This window comes from Meles meles, chromosome 5 (assembly GCF_922984935.1).
Source record: "Meles meles chromosome 5, mMelMel3.1 paternal haplotype, whole genome shotgun sequence".
In the NCBI taxonomy this organism is placed as follows: Eukaryota; Metazoa; Chordata; class Mammalia; order Carnivora; family Mustelidae; genus Meles; species Meles meles.
In genome coordinates this window covers 21,000,870-21,014,964 of record NC_060070.1, presented here as the reverse complement: position 1 = coordinate 21,014,964, position 14,095 = coordinate 21,000,870, and the positions used below count along the sequence as shown (strand labels likewise).

Sequence of the window (14,095 nt, the reverse complement as noted above, 5' to 3'; positions counted from 1 at the left end):
CGTAAGTCACGCAGCTGCCGCAAGTCACTGCCGTCGCAACGCTCTTTTCTAGAGTCAAGCTAAGTTTTTCCTTCAGAAGGCCGCGCAAGGGTACTTGCGTCCCACCGTTGCCATAGCGAATGGGCCTCCGGACCGTAGATCCTGCTGCTTGCCAACATCTTTGAGCTTCGGCAGCTCCGGAAGCTGGGGTAACTGCGGGTAATTAGGCCTTGGAGTGGGATTTTAAAATGTGTGTCTTCAAAAGTGTTTATGGCCTATTTAGAGCCCTAGTTTTTGTTCAGTCTCGACACCCTGGGAGTTGGGTCAAATTCCGTTTAATCAGAGTCCCTCGCGACGCTCTGCTTTCGAATGTCTTTCCAACAAGCCCTTTCTTCTAACAGAAAACAATGTCGACGAGCACAAAGAAATCCCAAATAGGCGTGTCAAGCTACAACCGAAACTAGGCAGTTTATACACTTCGACAAAAAAGCGCTTCAGAGACACAGTTCGTTGAAGCTGTACACTCCCGACATGAACTTCTAGGCCTTCCAGAGTATTCAAAAGAAGTCAAGACATGCATCCAGCCCCAAGAAGCCTATATCTTAGATACACAGGAAATACTAAAACAATTTTTGTCTTACTCTATTGTGTGGTGCTGATTGTAAGTTCTGTAGGGTTCAGTGGGTGAGGATGTAGATCAGCAAACAGAAGTCTAGTGAAAGAGATGACATTAAAACTAGGCATTTGATTATGTCAATTAGATGGAAGGAAGAAGACTAAGACTAACACATTCCTGAAAATTACCAAGTACCAAAAATTGTCAAACGTTGAAAAACACTCTAAACTGTTATTGATCAATTTAGACCAGACTTCAATTAAGAACTCCAGAACATCTTTACTGAAATTAATAATTTCCACAAAATTGTGAGGAACTCCAAAATCTTCGGATTTTGTAGGAAGCCATCTCCATTAAAAAAAAAAAAAAGTATATGTGCAATTAGTATGTGGTGATAGTAACCATAATATTTGATTGCCTAGAACACCTTATTCCTTCACCAAGACAAATAATTTCTACATTCTCTGATAGTTGGTAAGCTTGAAGTTGCAATGGGGGATTTATAGTGCGTAGGTTTTCCCACATTTCCATTTGGATGTTTTTAATTTTAGTATTTATATCCCTTGTGATTAATAGGTAACTTTTAATCCAGAAGGTTTTGCAATTGCTAGATTTTACTCTTAACTGTTTATTAGTGAGCATGGAGTCAGTGGTGGAGGTATAGTTTGGAACCACCAACACCTCACTTCATGTCTTGATGTTGAAGTCCCAAAGCCTGGGGCCTCCCAAATTTGCAAAGTTTGGTCCAGTTTGCAAGCAGTGATGTTAGTAGGTCTGTGCCAGTGAGTTATGGTGTCAGCTCATCTGGTGGTCTGGCTTCTGCAAGCTCTCTGTTTCATACAGTGGTGAGATCCAAGTCGTTAGTCCATGCCGTCATACATGGGAAAAAGTTAAATTAAGAAAGTCCTAAAAAGTCTCATTAATAACTTCAGTCTGGGGAGCATCAGAATGAGAGTTAATTTTGCTTCAGAATCAAGGCAGAGCTTTATATACCGGCCATTGCAGGACCTCAGTAGAAGCAGAAAAACTTTTTAGAGTTTATATTTTACAAGAACTCACATTGAAGTCATATATTTGAGCATCGCCTGGAATTGAATACACTCCTCATTAGATGGATCGATACCCCATTTAAGATATTCAGCAAACTCAGAAGAGCAGGAGGAACCCAGGCCATCCGGGAGGGTTATACACAGCTCTAGTGGGGTTGTAATATACCTCCGCTGATACAGACAGTGAAAAAAATATGACTTACCTTTCAAACTATAGCTGTAAGTAGGAGAACTGGTTTTAGAAATACAGATTTAGAAGCACAAAGAGGTAGCTTAGAGAGCTGAAAATCAACTGATGTTGATGAGAGGCTTGAGATAATCACAGAGAATATTGAGGCAAAGGACAAAGGTATTAAAACTCTTAGAATATACGTGAAAGAAACAAAGATGGTTTGACATGAGATTAATAAGTGCCCCTAAAATAGAGAACACAGCAAATGGAAGTAGAAATGTCCTTACTGATAAAGAAAAACTATAGATTAAAAGTATACAGGATTAAGAATTATAGGAAGAGTATTAAGAGTATGCTTATCATGATGAATACTGAGTAATGTATAGAAATGTTGAATGTATTATACATCTGAAGCTAATATAACACTGTATGTTAATTATACTTCAATTAAAAAAGGATATATCATGTTCCATAGAAAAATTTCTATAGAACAGTCAACACTAAGATATATCCTGGTTAAGTTACTCAATTTTCAGAATTAAAGAATTCTGTGTGTACCCAGGCAAGAAACAGCAGCAGTGGGGGTTGGGGGGAATGTTGGAGAAAAAGCAATGAGGCTTTCTTAGACTCATCTTTAGCACATTCAGTACTGGAGGACATTGAAAGTATATTACAAAGTTCTGAGGGGGAATAAAATGTGTTCCAGGAAAATTATACTCCTTTGACTTTCCAGGTTGTCACTTGAATATAATTAGAATTTGTGGGGGCTCTATCCATTTTTAATTCCTGTTGGCACACTGCATTTCAGAGCCCATCTCTCTTTCATATAATCTGACAAACACAACCATAGCAACCAGTGTTTTGCCAGCATTGTTTCTAACTCCTTCCCCTTGAATTCAAGTTCATTAGTAAGTAATGAATCTTCTAGGTTATCACAAGAGTTTTGCAAAGGTTTTTTCCAATACATTTGCCACTAATAACAAATAACTGTCCTTTCAGCTTCCAGTAACAGTTTCCTTGTTACCTGCTGCCTGACCACTATGCTAGTGACTTATATTTTAGATTTTTGTTATGGCAGTTATTAAATCTGGACCTAAATCTTTATAAGCCATGATAAATTTTGCCAAGTTGTGGTAACTAACCTCTAAATGTCAGTGGTATAAAACAATAAAGGTTTATATTTTTGCACAAGATCCATGTCTTTCGGGTGGTCGCTGTGGTTGTGCTTTATGTTTACCTCACTCTGGCACCCAGATTTCTAAACTACCACTATTTGGTAAATTCTTGTCTTTGTGGCAAAGGGAAAGGCAACTCAAGAGGATCTTGCGCTGCAGTTAATGGCTGTTGTTAACGCACTGGCCAAAACTAGTCACATGAGCTCTGAGTAATCATAGGGGGGCAGGAATTGCAATTTCCAGAAGGCAGAAAGCCAGAAATATTTGATGAACAACATTTATAACATTACAAGCACTCTCAGACATGATATCAGAATACAGTATTCCCTCTCCTTGAGTATGGACTAGACCTATTAACTTCTTTCTGATGAATAGAGCTCAAACACAACACAACAGCCATTCTGAGTTGGGGAGACAGAACTGAAAATTCTGTGGGACCAAGGCAGCTAGAATTTTCAAAGCAGAGTGCTAGAGAGTGAGTGTATAGAGAAAGCTCTGGAGATCTTCAGGGAATTTCTCTGAGCCTTAAACTGAGTACCAGTCGGTATATGCATGTGGGGAAATTACCCAAGACTGAGGAATGAACCACTGGGAAGAAGCAGGCAGAAGAATTTTGGGAGTTCACACAAGGCTGGGACTAGTTTACATTCCCAGTATTTTTAGTGGAAGAGCCCTGTAATATCTGGGGGTGTTGAGTACAGTAAGGACATTGCCTCAGTAGTGGAGAAAAATTAGCCATAGATGAATGGCTGTTCTGGTCTAGATTAGGGAAGCATAAAATCAAGCCTCCAAAGGGCCAGGCTATTTCCAAGTAACTGTGTCCCAGATCAAAACTTGAAAGTGCTTAGAGGACTAAAATAAAATCCAGCATAAACAACATAAAATTTACAATGTCTGCCATCAGATGAAAAATTGCAGGATAAGCGAAGATGTAGAAACACTCCAAATGAGGTTGAAAAGAAATCAGTAAAAGCAAACCAAGAGATGGCACAAATGAAAGAATTAGTAGAAGAGGACATTATAATAACATAATTATACTTCATATGTTCAAGAAGGCAGAAGGAAGCATAGCATGGAAAGATTAAGAAGAGACAAATATAAAGACCCAAGTCAGACATCTAGAGATAAAAAAGAATTCAATGTCTAAGATGAAAAGTACACTGGATGGAATTAAGAACAGATTAGACATTGCAAATGAAGAGAGTAGTGAACTTAAAAATTTAATAGTAGGAACTACCCAAAATAGAACCAAATGAGAACAAAAAAGGATCAGTGAGCTATGGGACAACTTCAGACAGCTTTATATATCATAATTGCAGTTCCAGAAGGAGGAAACAAAAACATACTTGAAGAGATGATGTCTGAAAAGTTTTCACATGTGATAAAAACTACGACCCCGCAGACCTAAGAAGCTCAATGAAACTTTAGACTCAGGAAACAGGAATAAAACCACACCCAAGCACCTTCTAATCAAATTAATACCAGTGACCAAAAAAGAGTCTTAAAAGCACTCAGAGGAAAAAAAAAGACATACTACATGTAAAGGAACATAGTTAAGAATAAAAGAAGACTTAGAAACAATGCAAGTCAGAAAACTGGAGCAAAATCTTCAAGTACTTAAAAAAAGGCCCACAAAACAAAACTGTTGACAGGATTATATACTCAGCAAAAATATTGTTCAAAAATGGAGATGAAAGAAGTGGAGATGAAGTAAAAACATACAAAAATGGAATAAATTAATTGCTAGTAGACTAGAACTGTTAAATGAAAATCTTCATTCAGATAAAAGGGAAATGCTGTTGGAGGGAAATCTGGACCTACTAGAGGGGTTCAAGAACACTGAAAAGGATAAATATGTGGGTAAATAAAAGACCAGTCATTTAAAAAATTTTCTTTAAAAACAGTTGCTTAAAGAGAAGCTTATGTGTTGTGGGGTTTGCAATCCATGTAGAAGTAAAATTTATGATAATACAAGATGGGACAGGAAATGGTTCTATTAGTATGAGTTTCTTTGAGTGTAAGGTTCGTTTAGTGTATGTGAGGTGGCATAATGTTATTTAAGGCAAACAGAAAAGTTAAGCATGTGTAGTATAAACCCTAAAGTAACCAAAAAGAAAACAAAAAGTTGTAAAATAATAAGCCAGTAATGAAGATAGAATAGATTCATAAAATATACTCAGCTGTTTCAAAAGAACAGAATAAGAAAAAAGGGGAAAAGAACAGCACAAATAGAATACAAATAGCAAGAGGGCATACAAATTCAGTTTTATCTATCACATTAAGTATAGGTAAACATGCTAATTTCATCAGAGTAGATAAGAAAAAGCAAGACTCAACTACATACGGTCTATAAGAAAACCACATTGAATATAAAGACCAAATAGGTTAAAAGTAAAAAAATAGGCAAAGATAAATTATACTAACATTAATGAATATAAAGTGTCTATATAAATTTCAGACAAAGTAGATTTCAGGGCACCTAATATTACTATAGATAAAGAAGGATAGTTTTTAACAATAAAGTTGTCAGTTCATCAGGAGGACATAGCACTACTAACTACTTATCAGTACTACTTATCAGTAGTACTAACTACTAACTATTATCAGAGCTTCAAAATAATATGAAGCAAAAACGGCAGTATAGAAAGAGAGACCAATGCATTCATAATTATATTTGGAGATTTCAACATCCAGTAATTGAACATTCAGTAATTGAAAAAGAATACAGGAAATCAGTAAGAATGCAGAAGACTTGAACAACTCTGTCAAACAAGTAATTACAATGGTAGAACAAACACTTCACTCAATGACAGCAGAACACATATTTTTCTTTTCAAAGGTGGGTGGAACCCTTACTAGGATAGTCCATATTCTGACCATAAGCAAGTCTCAATAAATGTAAAATAATTATAATCATACAAAGAATGTTCTCTGCCAACAATGGATTCTAAAAAATTAGTAAAAGGTAGTGAAAATACAACATTCAAAATTTGTGGAATGAATCTCAAGTAGTGCTTTGATGGAAATTTATAGAATTAAATGCTTGTATCAAGAAAGTACGTCTCAAATCAAAGATTCTAGGCTTCTGTTTTAAGAGACTAGAAAAAGAGAAACAGATTAAGCCCAAAGAAAAGAGAAAAAAAGGAAATACTAAAGATTGGAGAAGAAATCAAGTAGAAAACAAAATGAACAGAGAAAAAAAATCAACGAACACGTAATACATTTCCTGAAAGATTAAAATCCTTTTGTGAGCTCCCTTGCTCATGAAGTCTTTGACTTGGATTCCTGTTCCTGCTTGTTTTAGCCTCTACTCATTTCTCTGACCTTATTTCTTTTTTATTTTCTCTACTATGGTTATGCTGGCCTTTCATATTTTCTGTTGTCTTCTCTACTGGCGCATGATCTTTGCACATGCTGCTTCCTCTGTTTGTCCCATGCTCAGCTGTCTCAGTGTTTCTAATTCCCACCCATTTTCACCTAGTTAGTGTCTACTCATTCTTTAGACTTAGGTTTGATATCCTCATCTAGGGCATACATTACCCTAACCTGTAAACTCTACTAGGATAGACACTGTGTTTTGCTCAATATTTTATCTTCAGCACTTAACATATGCCTGGCTCATGGTGGATTCTCAGTAAATATTTGCTATACACATGAATTCCTCGTGGTAGATCTGTTGTCTTAGGATATGACAAATTCAAGCATTACTCCTTTCCTGCATTTCATGAATCAATATTCTGAGGGTTGGAAGATTATTATTACTGTCAGGCTTATGAGGATTAAGAGAGTATTTAGAGATTTCAACATCTTCAACACTGCTCCCGCCCAAATAGCTATACTTCACATAGTCATCCTTTTCTCTGTGAAGATCTGCTGGAGAGTCAGGTTCTTTTTGGTGATATATTATTACTGTAGTGCTAGAAAGTTTCATCATTAAGGCTACTGTATGGCTTATTTCATTGTGTCACCCATACAAAAAAAAAAGAAACTTGGTACAACTTGTGCCAAATAAATAGTTAAAAATCATAGTAAATTAGAGAGGAATTTATGAATATTTCACATACAGATACTTCACTTTGTAGTTTAAAAATACATCAATGACTAGAAAGTGAAATCAATGCTTCAACACTCTGATTTCAGGAATTGTGCACGAAGATAAAAGAATATGTGCTGGTGAAATTTTTGTATCTCAAACATTGGCTTTATTACATGTTATATTTTTTCACTCCTCAAAACAACTCAATGATGCAGAAATTCACACCATTTTTTCAGGCAAACTTTTAGTGATTTGCTCAAAGTCTCAGACTTTACATTGTGTTAAAATTCAAACCGAATTTTCCTGTCAAAACCTACCATTTTCCCACAGCCACCTCCACTAGAAAATGTAAACTATTAAAAATTTTTGCCACCCTGGGCGCCTGGGTGGCTCAGTGGGTTAAGCTGCTGCCTTCAGCTCAGGTCATGATCTCAGGGGTCCTGGGATTGAGTCCCACATCAGGCTCTCTGCTCGGCAGGGAGCCTGCTTCCCTCTCTCTCTCTCTCTCTCTCTCTGCCTGCCTCTCTGCCTACTTGTGATCTCTCTCTCTTGCTGTCAAATAAATAAATAAATAAATAAAATCTTAAAAAAATTTTTTTTTTGCCACCCTAAGGATCAAATGTTTAGGTCCTACTGGTACATTAGCTAACAATGGCTAGCAATTATTTCAGTTTGTCTAACTATGACACAGTCAGTTAAGTGGTTTCTTCAAGCTAAAATTGTGATCAACTATTCACACATGGCACCCTAGTAAGAAAAAGAAGGTAGAGGTAAGATTTTGTCTAACATCAACTTATATATGTAGAATGCCAACTTTCCATAATGTAAATCATATGAATCAGAACAGTGGGAACTTAGAAAATGTGGGTAGTAAAAAAGATTTTCATTAAATGAAAAAAATGCTTAATATCATTTAAAAGTTTGTCATCAACTATGAAAATGGAAAAAAGAAAAAGATTAGCTGAAGAGAAATGTTCTGGCTTAAAGGTTATACTTCAGTATTATATTCAGTGAGGTACGCTATTGCTACAGAAGTTGGGAGAGGGAGGGCAGTCCAGAAGGTAAGTTTCATCTTGTTGCTGGGGCTATGAATTGAGACATTTTATTCTTTAGCAGATAGGAACCTATGGGAAAGAATTCTGATGTCATAATTTTTGGGTGTCACTGTGACATTTGATCATCATTCCTTTGGCAAAGATGGTACAAACAGAGGAGAGCCTCAGGGTCCAGGGGACAGAACAGAGGACAGTACAAGGTGTATTCGTATTTTTCAATTGTCCTTATTTCTGTCATTGGGGAATTTCAAGGTTCTTGAGGAAATAGAAAAGAAGAGTTAGTCCAGACATTAGGGAGATGATGTAAAGAATCCCATATAGGAAGAGCCATAGAGAAATTTGTAAGGTACAGTTTGAGGCCTTTGGTATGGGATGAGAACATAGTTACATTAGACTAGTTTGTATTAATAGTTAAGGGAAAAACTGGAAGATAAAGATAGTGAGGAAATTGGGATATAAAGTGAGAAGAATCTCGTGATTTTGTACAGACTGTAGGTTTAGAATATAAATTCATTCATGGATTAAAATATATCATATTGTTGGAGAATAAGGCAGTGACAAGAATAAGACTGTCAAACTTGAGAGACAAATTTTTTGTTGAGTTTCAGCTTGGTGCTGGAGCTATGAATTGTGACATTTCATTCTTTATCAGGTAGGAAACTATGTGAAAGAATCTTCTGATGTAATAATTTCTGGGTGTCACTGGAATATTTGATCATCATTCCTTTGGCAATTCCAGCCTTCTATGGAAAGTCAGTAGAAGCAGTTGATTTGTTCACCTCTACGGGAATTAGACTCAGCCTATTTTGGTAAGTCTATGTATCCTTGATTGAATTAGCTAAAACTTAATACCTACATAAACAAGATAGTTACACTAAACCATAGATTTTACTGTAGTTTTACTAACTTATCAATGAGCCTTTCACTTTTTTCCTTGATAAAGGAAGCACATAGTCTATAAAAACCAATATATACTATATTCAAATTCCTAAACTTTAATAATTTAGTTTTATTATTACCACAACAAACACTTACTTATTAGGCATAGAATACTGTTCTAGGCATAAAAAACAGTTATAAGACATTTCATTTTTCCTGTCTTTTGTTGAACACATATACATTTATATAAAATAGTTATTAATTACTGTGTGTCAGCCACTGTTCTAGATATTAAGGATTCAGTCAGTGGTGACAAAGATAGGCATGAAATGAGGAGGGGGTGCGATGATTAAGCAAACACATTTACAAAAAATTAGGGCACTACTTCTCAACAGGGGATGATTTTTCCCCTCTCCACGAGGGAACATTTGGGAATGTCACAACTGTTTGTCACAACTTTGGGGGAGGGGTGCTATTGGTGTGTAGTGGATGGAGGCCTTCGTGGTATAAAACATCCTACAGAGCACAGGCCAACTTCTTTCCCCAACAAAGAACTATGTGGCCCCAACTGTGCATCATGTCACAGTAGAGAAGTCCTGAATTAGAGTGGTAACTGTTCCAAAGCCAAAACAGAGAGTGCTAGAAAAACATCTATAGCGGAGTGGTTATGGAAGGCTTCTCTGACCAAGTGAAATGTAAATTCAGACTTAATGAATGAGTTGGTCCTAGCAAGTAAGGAGTGGGGAGCAGTGGGGTGAGGGAAGAGTTCTAAGTAGATGCTATGGTAGGCAGTAAAGAGCTTATTTTATATAGTTGTGTGTGTATGTGTATTATACTTATATCTCATATATATGTTACATTGTGTGTGTGTACATATATTTAATAATGCCCAGCAGCATCTGCTGGGTATTGATAGTTAACATTTATTGAGCACTATGTGTTAGGCACTGCATTTTACAGGTATTACCTTTTTTAATCCTCACTATTATCCTGGAAGGAGATACTATTATTCCCGATTTATCCTTGGGAAACATACTTGGTTAAGTACCTTGCTTAGGACTGCAGTCGAACTCTCCCACTTTCTTAACTAATATGCTGTAATTGTAGAGAGGTGGGAGGTGATGAATGATCATCAAGAACAGGGTTAAGGGAAGCTATTGTGGAGGATCTGGGACTCGGCTCTACTTGTAAGGAAGAGAGGGGCTTGGCAGAGAGTTGGGGATTGGAAGTAGGGGCTCAGGCTTGTTGATTGGAACACCCACTTCAAGAAAGCTAGTTTTTTTCCCAGTACAGCAGAAAGAGACTTCAGTAATGTTAACCACAGGACACATTTTACTTCTACCATCTAATGGCTGTTTTATATTTGTCACTAGCATTCAAATTGTTTGTGAGCGGGAGTTATGTAATATAACATTCATATACTTTTAGAGATAGTTTAAAATGTCAGTTTCAGAATGTTTTTATATACCTGTGACAAAGTAATAACATTAAAGACTCCAAAGAACTTTCTGAAGACAACTCAGCCCCATGCCATTATTTTAACTTTCTAATCTAGGTTTTCAGTGAATTATGCCTTTTCGGTTTGGGACCCAGCCAAGGAGGTTTCCGGTAGAAGGTGGAGATTCTTCAATTGGGCTGGAATCTGGGCTGAGCTCCAGTGCTGCCTGTAATGGGAAAGAGATGTCACCGACCAGGTAAGGTCTGCTTGTCCTGATGACTGAGGAAATGTGTAATGGCTATTATCAGTTTAAGCTTGAGTTGATGTTCAATATTGGCAAGGTCATTAAATTAATATTAACAAACACTGCTGTTATGAAATCGGTATTAACAGTTTCCAGGTTTTCTAAGCACAGTCTGTTTTTGGTACCTCTGTAAATCTCAGTGATAGACCAGTTCTTTTTGGGGGATGGGGTACATTTTTAGCTAGATTGTTGTTACTGTTGTTTTTGATAGTTACAAGACAGATAACATTCATTTGAACAAGCAAATCTTTAGGGCTACTATATGCCAGGCATAAGGCTACAAATGTTAAGAAGACCCCAACCTCAGATTTCATGTCACTTTGGCTTTGATTTGACTTTCAGCAGAAAGACAGTAATACAGAATATGAATGTTTTATAAAGCAAAATCATTTTCTGCAAACTGGAGAAAACTGTAACAAAGAGGATTTGTTCCACTTTTCTGCTGCTTACCAGAGCAAACCACCAAATACTACATTGTTAGACTCCGTTCTCACGGCTTGGAAATTTTTAGAACACAGATTTGAGCTTAATAAGTCAGGTACTTTAAAAATCAGAGTTACTCAAGGATGCAATACTATTTTGGGAAGTACTAAACACTTGTCTTTAGAAACGTCTTAGGTTAGGTGATTATCTGGTGGGAATGTTGGAACAGAAATTCAAGCACTCGATGTACTTTTGGACAAGAAGTCTTTTAAAGATTCTTTTAAACCTGAGAGTCAATCAGCATTTGAATAGTATATGGAATAGTATGTTCAGTTTTATATTTTTCCACAAATATTCTGGTTTTTAGGTCACTCGAAGTGATTTTAAGGTGCATGTATGCATAAAGTGCCATAGAATCATCACCATGTTTACAACTATGCACTCCCCCCGCTCCTCTTTTTGCCATTTAGCAATCACTGCTTACCTTTCAAAATGATCATCCAGAGGGTTATTTTTTTTTTTTTTAGATTTTATTTATTTATTTGACAGAGAGAGATCACAAGTAGGCAGAGAGGCAGGCAGAGAGAGTGAGAGAGAAGCAGGCTCCCTGCCGAGCAGAGAGCCTGACGTCGGACTCGATCCCAGGACCCTGAGATCATGACCCGAGCCGAAGGCAGCGGCTTAAACCACTGAGCCACCCAGGCGCCCCAGAGGGTTATTTTATATTTATGAATTTTCTGCATCTAAATGTATGGCAACAACCAGAACTTCTTTGCAACATAAGTCTAAAATGTCTGGCTCATCAGTGCCACTGTGTTATAATTATATTGTGACATTCAAAGCTTTCAAAATGATTTAAAACAGTTGATAAGCAAGCTTTGCTGCTCTGAAAAAATTTCCTTTTTAGTATCTAACCACATGTCATTTGCTCTTTTATTCAGGCAACTCCGAAGATGCCCTGGAAGTCATTGCCTGACAATAACTGATGTTCCTATCACTGTCTATGCAACAATGCGAAAGCCACCTGCACAAAGCAGCAAGGAAATGCATCCTAAATAGCATCATTAAGCCTTTTGTAGAGGTTTGACTAGGTCAAGGGTAATGGGCCAGTAACATCTTATGATCTGATAAACAAATAAAAGTGGTGGCACCTTTGGATGATGACAGTGGTGGAAATATTTTCTTTCAGTGGGAAAACGCACGAGGTCGTCTGTAAAATACGTAGCGATAAGCCATCAGTTACGTTTGATAGATAAGACAGAATAATATTTCACAATTAGAAAGTACTTTAGACATCATTTTGCTCACAGTGGATCATTAATATCAGTAATTCAAGATGAAGGTTAATCCACCTTGATTATCCATCATGAAGGGCCTGTTCTAAATACTTAATGTGTTTTAGGCTGGTTTCCTTTGTTTATATTTGGGTTGCCACTTAGCTGAATCCTTTCGTTTGGATACCCTAAGCCAATTTCTGGCTTGATAGTTTTTTTTTTTTTTTTTTTTGAAGATTTTATTTATTTATTTGGCAGAGAGAGAGAGAGAGGGAACACACATGTGAGAGAGCACAAGCAGGGAGAGCAACAGGCAGAGGGAGAGGGAGAAGGAGAATCAGGCTTCTCAAAGAGCAAGGAGCCTAATGTGGGGCTTGATTCCAGGACTCTGGGATCATGACCCGAGCCAAAGACAGACGCTTAACTGAACTAAATCCCAATAAATTGTAAACTTTAGAGTTATCTCTAAAAACAAATGATAACCGAGAGCTAATACCAAATAGTGGAGATAAAATGGAATAAATATCACTCAATCCTAAAGAAGCAGGAAAAGGGGAAAAGCGAACAAAGATAATGAATTTAAGCTAAATTATATTGATATTTACATTAATTACAAAAGATCTAAATATTTCAATGAATAGGCAGAGAGATTCTCAGATTGGCTAGAAAAGAAGATGCTATCTACTTGGACTTACTTTAAACACTAAACACAGGGGTGCCTGGGTGGCTCAGTGGGTTAAAGCCTTTGCCTTTGGCTTGGGTCATGATCCCAGGGTCCTGGGATCAAGCCCCACATCAGGCACTTTGCTCCACAGGGAGCCTGCTTCCTCCCCTCTCTCTGCCTGCCTCTCTACCTACTTGTGATCTCTGTCTGTCAGATAAATAAAATAGAAAAAAAAAAAGAAACATTTAAAGAAAAATACTAAGACACATAAATTAAAATTATGAAAGGTAAAAATAGATATACCATGTAAACATTAATCAAAAGAAAGTTGGAATAGCCTATATTAATAATAGACAAGACAATTTTAGAACAAAGACTACTACCAGGGATAAAGAGGCCATTTCATAATGTTAACATTGTTGTAACAATTTTAAGTATTTATGCAGAGCTTCAAAGTATATGAATCAAAACTGATGACATTGAAAAGAAACAGCTCCACATTTTATAGTTGGAGATTTCAACATCTTTCAGCAACTGGTAGTAGAATGATAGTATGGCAGAAATGGTACATCTTTTCAAGTACACATGGAAAACTCCGTCAAGAATAGATCACATTGCAGCCAGCAAGTCTCAATAAACTGAAAAATAGCAAAATATACAGAGTATGCAAGTATATTCCACAGGAGAATTAAGAAAAGGATCCAGAGAATCTCCAAATATTGGGATACTAAATGACACGTTTTCAAATAACCCATGAATAAAGAGGAAATGACAGGAGAAATTTGAAGAGTATTTTGAGCTGAATGAAAGTGGAAACACATTAAAAAGGATGGTGTACAGATGAATAGTGCTTAGAAAACTTTAAATTTTTGCATTAGAAAAGAAGAAACATCTCAAGCGAATGATCTAAACTTTCACCCTAAGAAAGCAGAAAAGATGGGCAAACGAAACCCAAAACCAGCAGTAAGAAAGAAAGAATAAAGACCAGAGATCAATAAAATAAAAATAAATAATAGAGAAAAATTAATGAA

General features: G+C 36.6%; 1 protein-coding gene across 4 annotated transcripts; it reads left to right on the top strand.

Annotated features, from left to right (window-relative positions):
* Positions 1–36: 36 nt before the first annotated feature.
* On the top strand, positions 37–12,292 carry FAM229B (family with sequence similarity 229 member B). Of its 4 annotated transcripts, none has more exons than XM_046005689.1 (4): positions 37–188; positions 8,735–8,891; positions 10,517–10,655; positions 12,068–12,292. In XM_046005689.1, exons 3-4 carry the CDS (start codon positions 10,531–10,533, stop codon positions 12,183–12,185), a joined length of 243 nt encoding a protein of 80 aa, XP_045861645.1. In that variant the 5' UTR covers positions 37–188; positions 8,735–8,891; positions 10,517–10,530; the 3' UTR covers positions 12,186–12,292. The 4 variants fall into 4 exon arrangements, with proteins under 4 accessions (XP_045861645.1, XP_045861647.1, XP_045861646.1 ...); XM_046005690.1 differs by having other exon boundaries at positions 47–198; XM_046005691.1 differs by lacking the exon at positions 8,735–8,891 and having other exon boundaries at positions 38–188.
* The last annotated feature ends 1,803 nt before the right edge of the window (positions 12,293–14,095 follow it).

Excerpts from the sequence above, each read along its gene's own strand:
- FAM229B (XM_046005689.1), top strand. The coding sequence starts at position 10,531 with ATGCCTTTTCGGTTTGGGACCCAGCCAAGGAGGTTTCCGGTAGAAGGT. Across the intron at positions 10,656-12,067 it reads AAAGAGATGTCACCGACCAG|GCAACTCCGAAGATGCCCTG; the intron begins GTAAGGTCTGCT and ends TCTTTTATTCAG.